Below are 15679 nucleotides of genomic sequence, written 5' to 3'. Positions count from 1 at the left end.
CAAAACCAGTCTGTGGTATTTTTGGTACCAAACATGTATCAGCATTATTTAAAAAGCGCACTCTCCCCCGCCCTCCCCTCTCAATGGCTCATTCGTGACACACAGTCTGATAGTTTTAGCTAAACACATTAACAGCTCCTCCTGACGCCAATGATGTGTCATCACACCATTGGGTTTAAGAACAGGTGTTCATTTACTGGCATATTGCCTTTTTTCAGGTGTTGTGTGGTGAGCATTTTTATGCCGTGGACTAAAGGAAAAAATAAATGAGTAAGCCTTTGATATTTATGTAGAATGCCGAACGCAAAATGGGATCAGGCAGGGACTATGTGTATTAACCAAATCCCCTTCTGGTTTTAATTTTGTAGTTTCACAATCCTCAAGATGAAGACATTAATGTTTAGCCATGAGAAGTCTGCTAGATTATAAGGGTTAAAGCTAGTAACAGTTTTCTGCAGCCATCCACACATTTTAAAAGTAAGTGTGTGTAAGTGTGTGTCCCAAAACTGTGCCTAAACTGTGCCTAAACTGTTAAAGTGGTGGATTATGTTGTGTATTTTTGTTTGTTTTTTTACATTAAATTTGTTTTCCCTTCCACTGTACATGAATATTAAGGGTGAGAAATAGATTGTAGAGCATGATGGGATGGGGGATGGCATATAGATTGTCCTATGAATATAAATGTCATTTAATTTAAATGTGTATGTTGCATTCTGATGGTAAAGTCTTGGGTAACGCCAGTTAATGCACCAATAATGTAAATGCGGGAAACGCTTGCTTCTGGTTTGGGGCTTTTATCAGTTGAGAAAAACGATGACATGAAGTAAGGGCCCAGTTAAAACCATGCAGCAGAGATGTTGGTTCCACCTCACACCTCCAAATTATGCGTCATTTTTAAAAATGACTATTCACACACTGCCCTTTCTACCAAATTGACATGTTTCCCTTCCTCTCTCTTTACTTTTGAAACATCCCCACTCTCATTCCGCTCAACTTGTTCTTCTTGTAAGAGCCCTGCCCCCAGCTGTCTGACTCTGGGTTTTCTGGCTTTCTCCGTTGACGTTGATCAAACCCCAGTAAAATACTGGACAAGTCACTCCATCCAGTCTAGCTTTTTGCTTTTATTTATTTATTTTTCCTTCTCTTCCCGTTATTCAGTTCTTGGTTTTCCATTTTGTTGCGTTTGCATCCTGTGCACTTGATCTGCTAGGAAGGTCTGAATGGTAACTCGGTTTCCTCTGGCAGAAATTTACTATTTTTTAATGCTCAGAAATTGGCTTTGACCTTTATATGGAAATTCAGACTGTTTCCTGAAAATGTTTTTCGGCTTTTTGTTGTTTTTTTTTGTTTTGTTTTTTTTAAGCTCTTCTTTATAGCGTGAAACCTGGTTTCACGCTATAAAGAAGTGTGAAACCAACAGCAGCCTTAAACCTTAAGTGACACATGTTGGGGAAACAAGAGACGGACCAAATTGCAGATTTTTCAGTGCACAGCTATGCAACATAGTTTTCCTGCTCCATTGCTTATTACTTTTTGCGTGTGTTTTTAATCTAACATGTCTTAAGACCTTGTGTGTTCTTTAAAGAAGAAATCAGTATGAATCTAGCATTTACCATTTTTACTTACAGATTAAAAATAAACATTTTTATAAATAATACCTTCTGCTCCTTCTGATAGTATATAAGATGCCAGAAACAGCTTCCTCGAGTTTCTATGATTGGCTTGATCGTGTTATGTTTTTTTTATTTTTTTTATTTGTTTTGCAAAGTCAAAGTCAAGAAAGACGAGTCTAAATCGGTAACCTAGCAAAGAATGCCAAACTCACGTTTTGTCTGTTAGCTGAAATAGCTTTATGTTGTGGTGTTCATAGTGTGATGGTCTTATCTCTTAAGAACAAAACATTTGAGCATTGGCTGTCCCTTGAGTGGCTTGAATTAAAATGTCTAAATTACTTATTACTTATAAAAACCTGTGTCAGACAGCTCCTAGTTTATCAAGGATACATTTTAGTAGCCTGAATGGATTTATTTGCCTCTCAGCTACAATGTAGGTAAATTTGGACTTCCATTTGTTAAGTATTAATGAGAGGAAAACAAGGGCAGGAAATTCTATCATTGAGCTGCGTCTCAATGCAGAAAACACACCTGTCCAAGAAACATCTTGCCAGCTTTACCATAGTCCTCTGCTGCATGCGTTCCTTAGACCCATGATTTGCATGCATCCTTTTTTGTTTTGTTTTTATGACTTTTTAATCTTTTGTGTCATTGTTTGGTTTTTCATACCCATCTGTTTTATTTGTTTGTTCCCTGTCTTTGGTTGGATGCACTTCCTGTGTGTGTTGTCACTTCCTGTCCAGTGCTGGAGTTTGAGCTACGGAAAGCAAAGGAGACCATTCAGGCTCTGCGCGCCAACTTGACTCAGGCAGCAGGTGTGGCGCACTTTTAACTTCTTCTCCACCTGAACCCTTTTTGTTACAGCTTTCTCTCTTTTTGTCAGAGAATTCCTTTTGGTGAGTGATGCTCAGCATCCTTTCAAATTTATCTCATATATTCTCAATTTCTCAGAGAGTGAAGTGCCCTCTCAGGAGAGAAAAAACTACAAGTCAAGCCCTGAAATTCAGGTGGGGGATTTACAAGCTTTCTAATTTTTCCTTTGTGGTGAAATGAGTGAAGAATGAACGAATGTGTCCCTTTAAACCTTTGTGAGAACATTGCCGTGATCGACCTTGTTCTTCTCTGCCTCAGGAGCCTATCCGCCCACTGGAGAAAAGAGCCTTAAACTTCCTTGTGAATGAGTATTTATTGAAAAATGAATACAAACTCTCATCCATCACCTTCTCTGATGAAAATGATGATCAGGTAAAGGATGGTAAATGCCTAACTGGAGTTAGTCTTTTATTTTTAAAATTAGGTCTGTCTCCTTTTCAACAAAAAAAAAAAAACAAAAAACATCCTAATTCATAAGAAAGTACTGAAGGTAGTATGAATAATTTAAACTTGTACTTGCACATAATTGTGTAATGCAAAGGAAGAGCCCATGCCTGACACAAATGACAATTACTAAACTGCTTTGCTTTATGTTTCTTCCCAGGACTTTGAGTTGTGGGATGATGTTGGCCTCAACATCCCCAAACCCCCTGACCTGTTGCAGCTCTACAGAAGCTGTGGCACCCCCCTCCCTTCTCCTCGGGACACAGCTGATGTGTCAGTTGGAGTGGATTTTGTCGATCTTCCTGGAAACTGCATTGCCCAAGATCCACTAAAGAAGCCTGACCTTTCACAACAGGTGTGTGTACGCTGAGTTGAACCTGTTTTATTGCTTTGTATTCCTTCTAGTACCAGAGAGATTCATTGAGAAAAGGCTGTGAAACTAAACGCAAAGTGATTTTTCTCTTTCAGTTAAATCTGAAGAAGTTGTGACTTCAGAGCTCCGGCTCTTGAGCTGAGTTTGTAATTTGTCTGCATTATGTTTTTTTTCTTCTCTTTAGCAGCAGACAGAAGTCGTGCAAGAGTTGGAGTACCAGATAAGCCTCCTCAATAATGAGAAGCAGAACCTAGCAGAGCAGATAAAGAAACTGCAATGGTGTGTGCTTGAGTGCATGTCTGTGCTCGTATACTATTCTTTTTGAAAAACTCTGAAGTCTTTGATCCTGACAAGGTTTCCAACATTCATAGCTCTTTCACTGCATGTCATTTCAGCAAGAACATTTACCCCTTCTACTGCTGAGCAAAGAGTCAGCAGAAGTATTCATTAAAAAAAAAAGTCTCAGAAGTTTTCAGTTTCTATAACCGTGACCAAAACTGGCCATGGTGTAAAACCAGATTGGAAATTTCTCCCAAGCACCACAGCTGCATGAAATTACAGAGGAAACTTTGGTCTGATGAAAAAGTGGAACTTAATTTTCTTGTCATGTGAAGTCTTTAATTGACACCATCAGGATTCTGACCAATTTTACTGAACAGTTCAAGCATGACTTTGATGGTAGGGGTGAAACAGTCGATTGTCTCGTTCACTTGCTGCTTGATTAAGTATGTAGTATTTTTTGACTTATGTTACCTCTGCCCCACAGTGAGATTCAAACACTGAAGAGGACAGTTTCCTCCCCGCCTCCAACCACTTTGGACCTGGGCTCTCAGAATACACCTAACACTTCTTCCTCTTCTGCTACCACTGCTTGCTCCGCTGACCCTCTTTCTGTGGTATGTGGTCATTTTGAATATGTAAAGCACAGGCTTATTTAAATGTCTACCAGTCACACAGTTTTCTATAGTAAATTTTTAAAAAAAGCAAGAAGAAAGGAAAATCATTCAGTCTGTATGACGGTTTCTCTGTAGTTTGTTACAAGCCCAAATATTTGACCCTATAATGCTAACATCTTGTAGTCTTATCCTCAGCCTCCCATGGATAATGGCAAGTATCTGGACATCCGAGGGGTTTCAGAGCCTGACAATAACGCAGACAACCTCTCTACTCAGAACACATCACAATTCCACCCACAGACTCACAGCAAGCTGAAGAATAAGCCACCTGTCCAGTTTGATCAGCCAAACAGGTGAGTGAAAATTCAGGCATGAAAAAAAAACTTGCAAAACAAAGACCCAACTTTCCTAACATTTCCTGTATCAAGGAATGCAAATATGATGCTCAAATGTAAACAAAAAATATAGGGCTTTTTTTAATACCCGTGTGACATATGTAAATCCACTAACTGCCTGAGTCTAAAACCTGTGGACATCCCTTGAGATGTCCTGCCAGGCCTTTAGTGCAGCCAAATTCAGTTGCTGATTGTGTATCTTTGTGCTTTCAGTTTTATCTTCAGTAACAGCAGCTTTGCAACATTTGTCTGAATATGACAGGGTATAGCCCTGTACAGTTCACAGTTCATCAACAACAACAACCTTTATTTATAGAGCACATTAAAAGCCAAGGCATACCAAAGTGCTTTACAGAAAAACAATAAAATAATACAGTTAAGAGCATTAATATCAAATATAATAAGAACATCGTGTTACTGTTATCAACAGTCACATCAATAATTGAAACTACAGGGTGGGCCATTTATATGGATGCACCGTAATAACATGGGAATGGTTGGTGATATTAAAGTCCTGTTTGTGGCACATTAGTATATGTGAGGGGGCAAACTCCTCAAGATGGGTGGTGACCATGGTGGCCAATTAGAAGTCGGCCATCTTGGATACAACTTTTGTCTTTTCAATAGGAAGAGGGCCATGTGACACATCAAACTTATTGGTAATGTCACAAGAAAAACAATGGTGTGCTTGGTTTCAACGTAACTTTATTCTTTCATGAGTTATTTATAAGTTTCTGACCACTTATAAAATGTGTTCAATGTGCTGCCCATTGTGTTGGATTGTCAATGCAACCCTCGTCTCCCACTCTTCACACACTGATAGCAACACCGCAGGAGAAATGCCAGCACAGGCATCCGGTATCCGTAGTTTCAGGTGCTGCACATCTCGTATCTTCACACCATAGACAATTGCCTTCAAATGACCCCAAAGGTAAAAGTCTAAGGGGGTCAGATCGGGAGACCTTAAGGGGGCCATTCAACTGGCCCACGACGACCAATCCACTTTCCAGGAAACTGTTCATCTAGGAATGCTCGGACCTGGCACCCATAATGTGGTGGTGCACCATCTTGCTGGAAAAACTCAGGGAACGTGCCAGCTTCAGTACATAAAGAGGGAAACAGATCATCATGTAGCAATTTCAAATATCCAGTGGTCTTGAGGTTTCCATTGATGCAGAATGGACCCACTATCGTTGTACCCCATATACCACACCAAACCATCACTTTTGTTGTTCCAACAGTCTTGGAGGGATCCATCCAATGTGGGTTAGTGTCAGACCAATAGCGGTGGTTTTGTTGGTTAACTTCACCATTCACATAAAAGTTTGCCTCATCACTGAACAAAATCTTCTCCGTGAACTGAGGGTCCTGTTCCAATTTTTGTTTTGCCCATTCTGCAAATTCTGTGCGCCGATCTGGGTCATCCTCGTTAAGATGCTGCAGTAGCTGGAGTTTGTAAGGGAGCCATTTGTGAGTAGCTAATATCCGCCGAAGGGATGTTCGACTAATGCCACTCTCCAGTGACATGTGGCGAGTGCTACACTGTGGGCTCTGGCTGAATGAAGCTAGGACAGCCACTGATGTTTCTTCATTAGTGACAGTTTTCTTGCGTCCACATTTTGGCAAATCCAACACTGAACCAGTTTCACGAAACTTAGCAAGCAGTTTGCTAACTGTAGCATGGGAGATGGGTGGTCTCGTAGGGTGTCTTGCATTAAAATCTGCTGCAATGACCCGGTTACTGCGTTCACCAGATATCAACACAATTTCGATCCGCTCCTCACGTGTTAACCTCTTTGACATGTCAATGGCTGTGAACAAAGAGAAACTTGTAAATAACTCATGAAAGAATAAAGTTACGTTGAAACCAAGCACACCATTGTTTTTCTTGTGACATTACCAATAAGTTTGATGTGTCACATGGCCCTCTTCATATTGAAAAAAAACAAAAGTTGTATCCAAGATGGCCGACTTCTAAATGGCCACCATGGTCACCACCGATCTTGAGGAGTTTTCCCCCTCACATATACTAATGTGCCACAAACAGGACTTTAATATCACCAACCATTCCCATGTTATTACGGTGCATCCATTTAAATGTCCCACCCTGTAGAGAGCTGGTCCAACTGGCAGCCATATGTGTTCACGCTGCCTCCGCCATGTTAGACAGATAATGTGGTATGCTTCAGACTGTGAGGTCTCAAAACTTTTCTCACCATTTTGATACAAGATAAACCTGGTTTCATTTGTTCAGATAGGTGCATGCTCTTTTAGTCTGGCAAAGTCCAATATAGCCATCTGTTCTTCAGAGTGTGCCTTCCTCAAAGCCCTGCATTTGCCTTCATAAAAGGCGTGTCTTGATTGTAGACTTTGACAGTGATAGAACTACTTAAGACAGTGTTATTGACTCAGATTGTTAATTTGGCCACTCCTAAAGTTTTTGCCGTTTGCCTGAGAGGTATGTTTTAGTTTTTCAGCCTAAGGATGGCCTCTTTCATTTACATTGACATCTCTTTGGACGTCATTGGAAAGTTCCAGTGAAGTTCCAGCTATCAAATTAGACGCTCAATACTTGGAATCAACTCCAGATATTTTGTCTGCTTAAATTTTAATGGAATAACAAATGAAGAGGCCTCACTGGGCATGAACTGCTCATCAGTCAATTGTCCAGTGACCTGGCGCTTTTGAAAATGGGGGGACTAAACTTAAAAGTGGCTGTAAATTCTAAGCAGTTAATGTAATATCTGTTAAAAGCTAAAGCTGAATAAAAGCTAAAAATTCTGCACTTTTACGGTTAGATTTTTTTGTTTATTTATTTAATTTAAAATGTAAAATTCTCTGTGGGGGTTTGAAGGCCAAAAAGAAAAAAATATATAGTTGTAAAAATTATTAGAACCAACCGTGTCTACTACAGCCACGTTGGCCATTTTTGTGTAGTCACTAAATGTAGCCACTAGATGGAGGTAGTTTTTCGTCTTTGTCTAAAACCAGGTATTAGGTTGTGTGGCTGCCCTCTTGAGTAAGAAAGTGTATTGTGCTTTAAACTAGTCATCACTGAAACTGAGCTTTCATTCATTTAATGTTTTTTTTTTTTTTTTTTTTTTCTTATTTGTGTCCCACCTATGATGTATTATTTTTAATGATATTTTTTGATGTTTCATTATTTTTATCATTTAAATATGTGTTCCCTTAAAAAAACAAAATCTGATTTATGTGGTGCTAAAAGAAAAGTGAGTGGTGCGTTACTGTTAGTCAGCCACCTGCTATTCTTAGTACTGTGGTAATGTCACGTTACATGGGAGAGTGGCAGCACTAACCTCAGTGGCAGGGTAATCTATTCCAGTCCTCAATCATTCAACGGTCAGGACATTCTCCAGAGCACTTGTGGTGTACAGATTAAGTGTTGCAGACTGTAGTGACTGTTTTTGGTCTTTTGTTTTTTGTGGTGTCTCAGGAAGTTATCTCCGGCCTTCCAGCAAGCCTTGTTGTCCTTCTGCAGAATGTGCTCCGACAGCCGCCTAGGAGCAGAGGTCAGGAGCACACATTTCATATACAGATTAAAAAAAAGAAAAGAAGTAAATTTAGGAAAAACGGAATATAATGTCCCTCCTGTTCCCAGGTGTCTCGTATAGCAGACAGCGAGGAGAGTGTGATGCTAATGCTGGGTCGCTGTCTCCCTCACATCGTCCCTAATGTCCTTCTTGCTAAACGAGAGGTAAACCTGCTTGTGCTGGTCATCCTGCCCTCTTCTTCTCCTCCCTGTTTCCCCATTCATTGTCACCATCACAGGCTTCTTGTTTTAATAACCAATAGATACACACAGAGCAGCAAGGATGAGAATAGGTTAAAAAAAGTAGTTGGTCATTCACAACTACTAAAGTTTCCTCTAAACTGTGTATTTATAATGTAGAGGGGAAACGACTCTAAACAGCTTAATGTGGTTATTGTCAGTAGTTTTGGTAGTAATGGTGCCAATTTGACAACTTTGCAAACATATTATTCCATTGGTGATTCATCCACTTCACCATCTGCTGTTATGTGAAATATTGCTGCTATATTACTGAAATATTACTGCTTTAAAGGAACATTACCCCCTTTTTTTTCTCCCTTTTGTGCCTAAACTGTTCTCACAATATGAATATGAACTGTAGAGTTACACATTGTGCAAAGGCTGTTTTCTTGGCAATAGTGGGATTTGTGTGATTTCTGTTTTTTGAGATAATTAAATCAATGTCTCAAACTTGATGATGCACAAAGCGCCTTTGTCCTTGTGTTGCCTTTTTGTCGTTCCCCAAGCGATACGAATATAGAGTTGGAGACATTTTTACCTGCCAGATCCTGCTGACTTGTGTCTTATCTATTGATATGTCGGGTCACCTTCTTTTGTCATGGCATTTGTTTTTCAGAAGTCCTCATCATTTTTCCTCTGCATTTTTTCCTCTCATATTTGCTGTCCTTTTGCCTTCACGGTTTTTTTCTTCTCTTTTCGTCTCACTCATTCTCTCACTCTCATGCATGCCTCTCTTCTAGAGAATGGTTGCGCATCTTTGCCAGGTGAGTCTTTCACGCACTCATTTGCATGATTCTCACATGTAGATCAGAAAAGTGTAACTAATGCCAATTCCTTCTGCTGCAAAACCGCTGTCACTAAATATATTTTCACACATGCGCTGCAGCCCTGAACTTTTTCTTACCTGAGAGAAATGCATGAGATAACAAATGTCCAACTCAGTTGGATCGGACAATAGCTTCACTTAAGCACAGGTGAAGTGGAATTATTTCCTGTGCGAACAGACAACAGTGGGAAAATATCCTGGCATAACGCTCTTGAAGTTGTTTGAAATCCAACTATAAGCTCTGATTTTCCATATTTATTATTTTTTGCAAATACAGTCTGCAATCCTGTAACGGTGACACTGAAAAATAGTGTGTACCCAAAAAGTAAGTTGCGTTGCAGTTTTGGGGCCAAATTTATTAACAGAACATTCCAGAGCAAATCACACTCCTTGGGGGTTGCTATCTACTCGTTAAGAGGTATAATGGCAGTTTTGTAACTGTGAGGTGTGGCTGTTGTTTGGCTAATGTGGCTGTCATTCTCACTAGGAGTGTTCTTTATTTGAAATGCCAGGGGAGGTTTTTGTCAGAATGAGTGTGTAATTAACACAGGTGAACGGTTTAGAGCTGAGCACAGTGCCATAGCTATGAGCTATAGCTGTTCACTGTGTCCTCGCCCTATATAGAGCAGACCTTAAATGATTTGCGCAGTTTCATTTTTATTCATGTTTCTAAACAGAGATTTGGTCATGAAAAAACTAAGAGCGCCTGCTCGTCTTTTTCTCAGCAGTGTGCACATCACACAGAGCAATGTAACATTACGAACACTGCTGTGAAAAAGTATTTGCCGCCCTACCCGAGTCCTCATTTATTTTGCATATTTGCATCAGTTACATGCAAATTTGGGGGAAAAAAAGGTTAAAATATCAATACTACAGTCTAAATATCAGGAGAGCAAATCAATTTGCTTTCAGATGTGTGGCTGGTTTGATCATTAAACAAATTTCAATATTAATCAAAGATAACCCAAGTAAATACAAAATGCAGCTTCGTCATTTGTGTGACAAATATGCAAAAATATAAGAAATTAATAAGGGGGCAAATACTTTTTCACTCCACTTTAATTTGGTTTCTTTTATGGTTTTGTTTGATTTTAAATGTGTCCAGTACCGATTCTGTTACATATCATATTAAAATGTCTCGCTGTCAAAATTAAATTTATGTGACTAAGACACATCTGCAGTGTACTAAATTAATGTCTGTCTTTGTGCAAAAGAACAATGACTCCATTTACACACAGCTGGAGTAACTTCAGTAACATGCAAATCTCTCAACGTCTGATCTTATATAACGTTTAGTGTTCTATATGTCCTGCAGGACCCATACATTTTATGTTTATATAGCAGTCTTGATTAAAGAAGCCCTTCTCTGGATAAATAGGGATAAATAATAGTGTTATTTATCCTGAGAATTGCTGCCTGAACCTCTTAGACCCCACAAAGTCTCAATCAGTATGAGTTGAATTCCCCTTCAGCTGCCTGAGTCTGAATTACCATACTGTTTCTGAAGAGAAAGTGTTTATACTGTAATTTCTCTATTTTTTTATTTTTTTATTTTTTTTCCATTTAGCAGAAAGTAGCAGAACGATCACTCGCTTATCTGATCTGCTTGTTTTGTTTTGGGTTTTTTTGTTTTTTTTCTTATTTGTTTGTTTGGTTGTTTTGTTTTTTCCATTAAATTGGGTTGGTCTCTTATAGAAATGAGCCGCCTACATCTGTTTGTACATTAGTGTGTTGTTAGTAGATCAGCTGCTGTTTCAGCTCCTTACAGCACATTCTTGCAGTTGCAACCTCACACTGATTTGCCCTGTTTAGTAAATCAGGCCCTTAGTCTTAATATGCCATGCTGTACGATATGTCTCTTCAATTCGCTCACCTTTGATTTATTAAGCTCATCAGACATGGGCCCAATCAGTCTAATCTCTTTAAGTGTCTAAATGCCAAAGATTTTGAAACTGTTTTGATAAATATCAGTTTAGCAACTGTTTGATAAATGGGGTTATGCTCTATTTTTAAATCTGAAAACCTGGAGAAAAAAGGTTTTAAAATCCCAAATCTTGATGATTAGGTGACTTAACGAAATGCAGCCAGCTTTCTTCCTGCAACTGATTGGTTTTAAGTGCTTTTGTTTCCACAAACAAAAGTGTTGTTTTGTTTTTTGTTTTTTACTGAGAAGAGTAGGAAAGGAGATTTGAAAAAACAATAAAACAAAAAATGTTGCATTAGCAAGAAATTACTCTTTAAAAGCTGACACCTGCACAGGTGTTCTATGTGTGTCCATGCGTAACATAAGTGCAGCGCATGAAATTTTATACAAGGAACTGAAACTTGATCGGAAACCAAATGGATATACTGAAAGAGGTAAATCTAGTTGGAGTAGTCTTTGGTCGGGCTGCTTTGCATATCACCATGGTTATGAGGTTTTAATCAACCCCCAGGCAGTTATGGAGAACTTAATCTCTTTTAAAAATCAAGAAAAACAAACTGAAGGGAGAAAAGGCTGGCAGGAAAAAAAAAAAAAAGTAAATGCAGCAGCGCATTAAGACTTCTTGAATAGTTGGACTTTGTACAATATCCGTTAGATTCACAGACCATGACTCTGTGTGTGTGTGTGTGTGTGTGTGTGTGTGTGTGTGTGTGTGTGTGTGTGTGTGTGTGTGTGTGTGTGTACACACATACTCACACCCACACAGATAAAGCTGCCCGTGCTTCCGTATTGCAGGCTTGACCCTTCTAACCAGCACGACCCTGGAGACACGCCTTTACTTGTTTGAATGTGAAACCCTCTTAAGGACAAAAGGTGTTTGACTTAAAACGATAGTATGACACACTGAAACACTGCCTGCCACCTGGCTGTATTAGCAGATGCTGTAAATCATCAAACCCTGTGTTTTTCTTAAATTTAAAGGATTGCATTGCAACACTTTTTTTTTCTTTTTTTTCTTTTTTTTTTTTTTTTTTGGTCAAAAACATTATTTTGTAGTAATTTGCTACAGTACTATTTTTATATAGACTTTCCAGGCATCATTAAGGCAAAGATGGTATCTAAAAACTGCAATTATAGACTTCCTGTTTTTAGTGGGTAGATTATCTGTAATCTTTAACGGACCTAGACATGACACAGAAGGTTGATAGTTTTACTGGAACTGTTTCTTTGACAGACAATTTCTGGTAATGTACTATTGAATGCATGTGTTTGAATTCAAAACAGACCTGTGTCAGGAATTCTGTGTTGGAATATTTCATACCTAAGACATTATGCCTAAACTCCACTTTTGGCTGATGTAATTTTCAGTAGTTGTGCATCAACCAAAGTGCTGGAATTTCTTTTTTTTTTTTTTATTTATTTATTTTTATTTTGGCCTGATGTTGGTGTTTGATGATTGCTCAGGGAGCTACTAAAATGATTAGACTTCACATTGTGATGTGCATGCATACCACGTTCAGGTGCCAAAGAAAAGGTCAGGGCAATTTAAAAAGCCATCTATACCAAGTGATCAGATAATCCAGTTTGTAGATGCTGACAACATTAAAAACTAGTGGAAAGAGCAATAAGTTACTTTAAATTCTTCTGATGCCTAAACCTAACCACAAAGCGAGGAAAAAACAAAACTAACAAGTCCAGTCATCTTAAAGTATTGAGACAGCCTTAACATTTAAACCACGTGCATAATATGTGTAGTTTGTGCAGTAAGGGTATCCTGTGGTGTCTGGCACCAACACGTTGGCACTGGGTCTTCAGTTTCTGTGAATTAGGTGGGGCCTTTTTGGATTGGAATTATTTCAACACGCTGTTCTTCAAACAACTTCTGTGAGGTTTAGAGGCTGGGTCGATGCTTTGATTTGGCCTTGTAGTCCTGGAGGCATTCCTGAGCAGTTTATGCAGTTTGGCACACAACTTTATCCTGCTGCCATCAGGAAATGCCTGGAGAAAGAAGTGCAGTGTTGTTCACGTGTTCACGTCACCTGTTAGTGGTTTAAATGAGTGTGCATCTTCTGGAAACTATGGATGAGTTGGTGTGTAGTATTAAGAGAGATATGTTCATTACTGTTTTTGTTGGAGATAAGACACATTACAGGTATACCCAATAATGAGCATCTGGGTCAAGAAACTACATAAGGCAGTCTGTCATTGAGAGCTGCTGAGATGTTGCATGCAACATCTCAGATGAAAGTTGTAAGCCATCATGTGAGTGGTAAAGCAGACATTGGTCTTTCCATAGCCTCATAGTTAAAATAACCGAAAAGACTGAAAGGAATAGTCACATGGAAGGGAGTTGTTGCTTTCCTTTACTGAATGCAGGCTCTTCTACATTGGTCCTTAAATTAAAAGGAGTAGTTGCCCTGAATCTGGCCCCTGGTCCATGGTCCCTGGCGTCATTCTGTCCACTCTACCTGCCCACAGTGTTTACACAGGACTGGTCAGTTATGAAGGAGATTTCACATCATAGGAGTCCACACTGAAATAGAACAGGGTCAGCGTGGTTTCTGGCTTTTTAGATGTGTGCTGTTTATGAATTCCTCTATTTGCTTTATCAGCCCAGTGCTGTTGACTCTCCAAAATGTGTCCTGTGAAAATGTGTAGCCTTGTAATAGACTGCAGGAGAAGATTATTCAATGTGACTGTTAAAGTTGGCTGAATTTGTTTAATTTGTCATTTTAAGCTGTTTTGTTTTTTTTCTTCTTCTAATGCTGAAATTGACTTCAACTATATTGGACTAGTCATGTAACCACTTAAAATGACCCTTTTGATAGTCAAATGTTATATTTTTGCTTTTCTAAAATATAGCCAACATGGCAGTGACTTCAGAGGGTTGGTCCAGCATTGAACGAGTGACTCATCACAGTCTATCTTTACCCAAGTTTCTCTGTTAGGTCCTTTTGTCCATCCAGCATTGGGGTTTAGCTTGTTCTTCCAGTACTTGGCAGGAAAACATCATATCTTCCTGGAAAAAAAACAGACTTTGAAAAAAAATATATTTTTAACTTTGTGTGCACTCTCTAATTTCGGTGTGTGTGGCGGGAATGCAGGGCTGACCACAGTTTGGCCATGGAGGCCCTGTATCAAGGGCAGCTGAGTGCTCTCCCCTCTGGCTGGAAGGCCCATGAACTTTGTCTGAACTCTGAAGTAGGAATCATTTATATGAGGAGAACTAGTGCATTAGGTTTGTGTTTATCTGTCTATATGCCGCCGTGTGCATGCACTACTAAGCTTCTACAGTATGTGGCCATAACTTTCTGTGCCTCAAAGTCCAAAGAAGAGTAGATATGAAACCAGCAAGGGATTTACCGTAAGCATGTTTGCAGGAGTGTTGAAAATCTGCTGTTGGTTTTTAAGAGTGACCCCCTGTGTATTTTTCTCCTTGTGACTTTCCCATTTTCTGTCTTCATAATAAGCCCCCTCTTCCCGGTTGCTGTTCCTGCTACTCCATAGAATTACGGGCCTGCTTGAGTGCTACAAACCATCCTTTCCATCCCTGTGTGTTGTAACCATAACCACACACTTTTTTAAAAATGTATTTGCAGAGTAATCTAAACTGATCCTAGCCTTTTCTGTCTCTGTGTCTTCTTTAATTCAGGAGTTGATTCCACTCATCTTATGTACTGCCTGCCTTCACCCAGAGCCTAAAGAGAGAGACCAGCTTCTCCACATCCTCTTTAACCTAATCAAGCGACCGGATGATGAGCAGAGGTGCTAACACTTTGTGTCAACAGCCTGTGGTTAAAACTCTGCCTGCCTCCAGTATTTTCTCAAATGTGTGTTTTTGTCTCCAAAGACAAATGATTTTGACGGGCTGCGTTGCGTTTGCGAGGCATGTGGGGCCCACACGTGTCGAGGCTGAGCTACTCCCTCAGTGCTGGGAACAGGTAGAGTACATGCCTACAGGGGTTATTAAATATACTCCTACTGAATTTCACAGCTTTGAGATCATATTACTGATTTATAAATGGTCTCTAATCTGTTTTCTTTTTAAACATCTGAAGTTTATTTGAAATTCATGAATAATGCTAAAGTGATCAGGTGTGTAAATATTTAGATTTAATTAGCATACAGTCTGTTTGCTTGGCATTGTGATGTGAACCTTTCTGTAGCACTTGAATTTATAAGACACGTCTCTGTTTTTGTTTTTTAATTTCAGTTCAAAGATGGGAAGTATACGTATGAATGATTTGCGTTTTCTCTGTATTTTTGTTTTGCTTTTTGTTGTTTTCCCACTTTTTCTCTCATAAAAACACTCAAAGGTTAGAAATGCAAACATGTCAGATCTTTCTGATTTGGGAATCTGTTAGCAATACCTCCATAGGCGTCCTTGAGTTAAATGGGTTAGCGGTTTGGTCTTCATTGCCACCTGTGTCACCACATGCAACACATGTGTGATAAACAAAATCTGCTCCCATGACAACGGCCGCTGCCACCAGTTTGGAGTCTGAGAATCTGCGCAGAAAGACAAATAGTGGTTTCCACAGGGTC

At 39.3% G+C, this 15679-nt stretch overlaps 1 protein-coding gene across 8 annotated transcripts in view; it reads left to right on the top strand.

Moving 5' to 3' along the window:
- The window catches only part of relch (RAB11 binding and LisH domain, coiled-coil and HEAT repeat containing), a 37992-nt gene that overhangs the window by 5831 nt on the left and 16482 nt on the right, over positions 1-15679 (top strand). For 3 of the 8 annotated variants that reach the window (XM_085468627.1, XM_085468625.1, XM_085468632.1), the window contains exons 3-14: positions 2357-2428; positions 2565-2620; positions 2745-2858; positions 3091-3285; positions 3488-3582; positions 4070-4199; positions 4395-4552; positions 8049-8124; positions 8214-8309; positions 9125-9148; positions 14787-14899; positions 14985-15075. In XM_085468627.1, the coding sequence (XP_085324753.1) occupies positions 2357-2428; positions 2565-2620; positions 2745-2858; positions 3091-3285; positions 3488-3582; positions 4070-4199; positions 4395-4552; positions 8049-8124; positions 8214-8309; positions 9125-9148; positions 14787-14899; positions 14985-15075 (1220 nt within the window). The remainder of the gene's footprint in view (positions 1-2356; positions 2429-2564; positions 2621-2744; positions 2859-3090; positions 3286-3487; positions 3583-4069; positions 4200-4394; positions 4553-8048; positions 8125-8213; positions 8310-9124; positions 9149-14786; positions 14900-14984; positions 15076-15679) is intronic. The other 5 variants (XM_085468630.1, XM_085468629.1, XM_085468628.1 and 2 more) reach the window with 4 other exon arrangements.

The sequence above is a fragment of the Copadichromis virginalis genome, linkage group LG9 (genome assembly GCF_057382275.1).
Source record: "Copadichromis virginalis isolate Kocher_CV1m ecotype Utaka linkage group LG9, C_Virginalis_male_GT1.1, whole genome shotgun sequence".
In the NCBI taxonomy this organism is placed as follows: domain Eukaryota; kingdom Metazoa; phylum Chordata; class Actinopteri; order Cichliformes; family Cichlidae; genus Copadichromis; species Copadichromis virginalis.
This window is presented reverse-complemented; position numbering and strand designations above follow the sequence as displayed.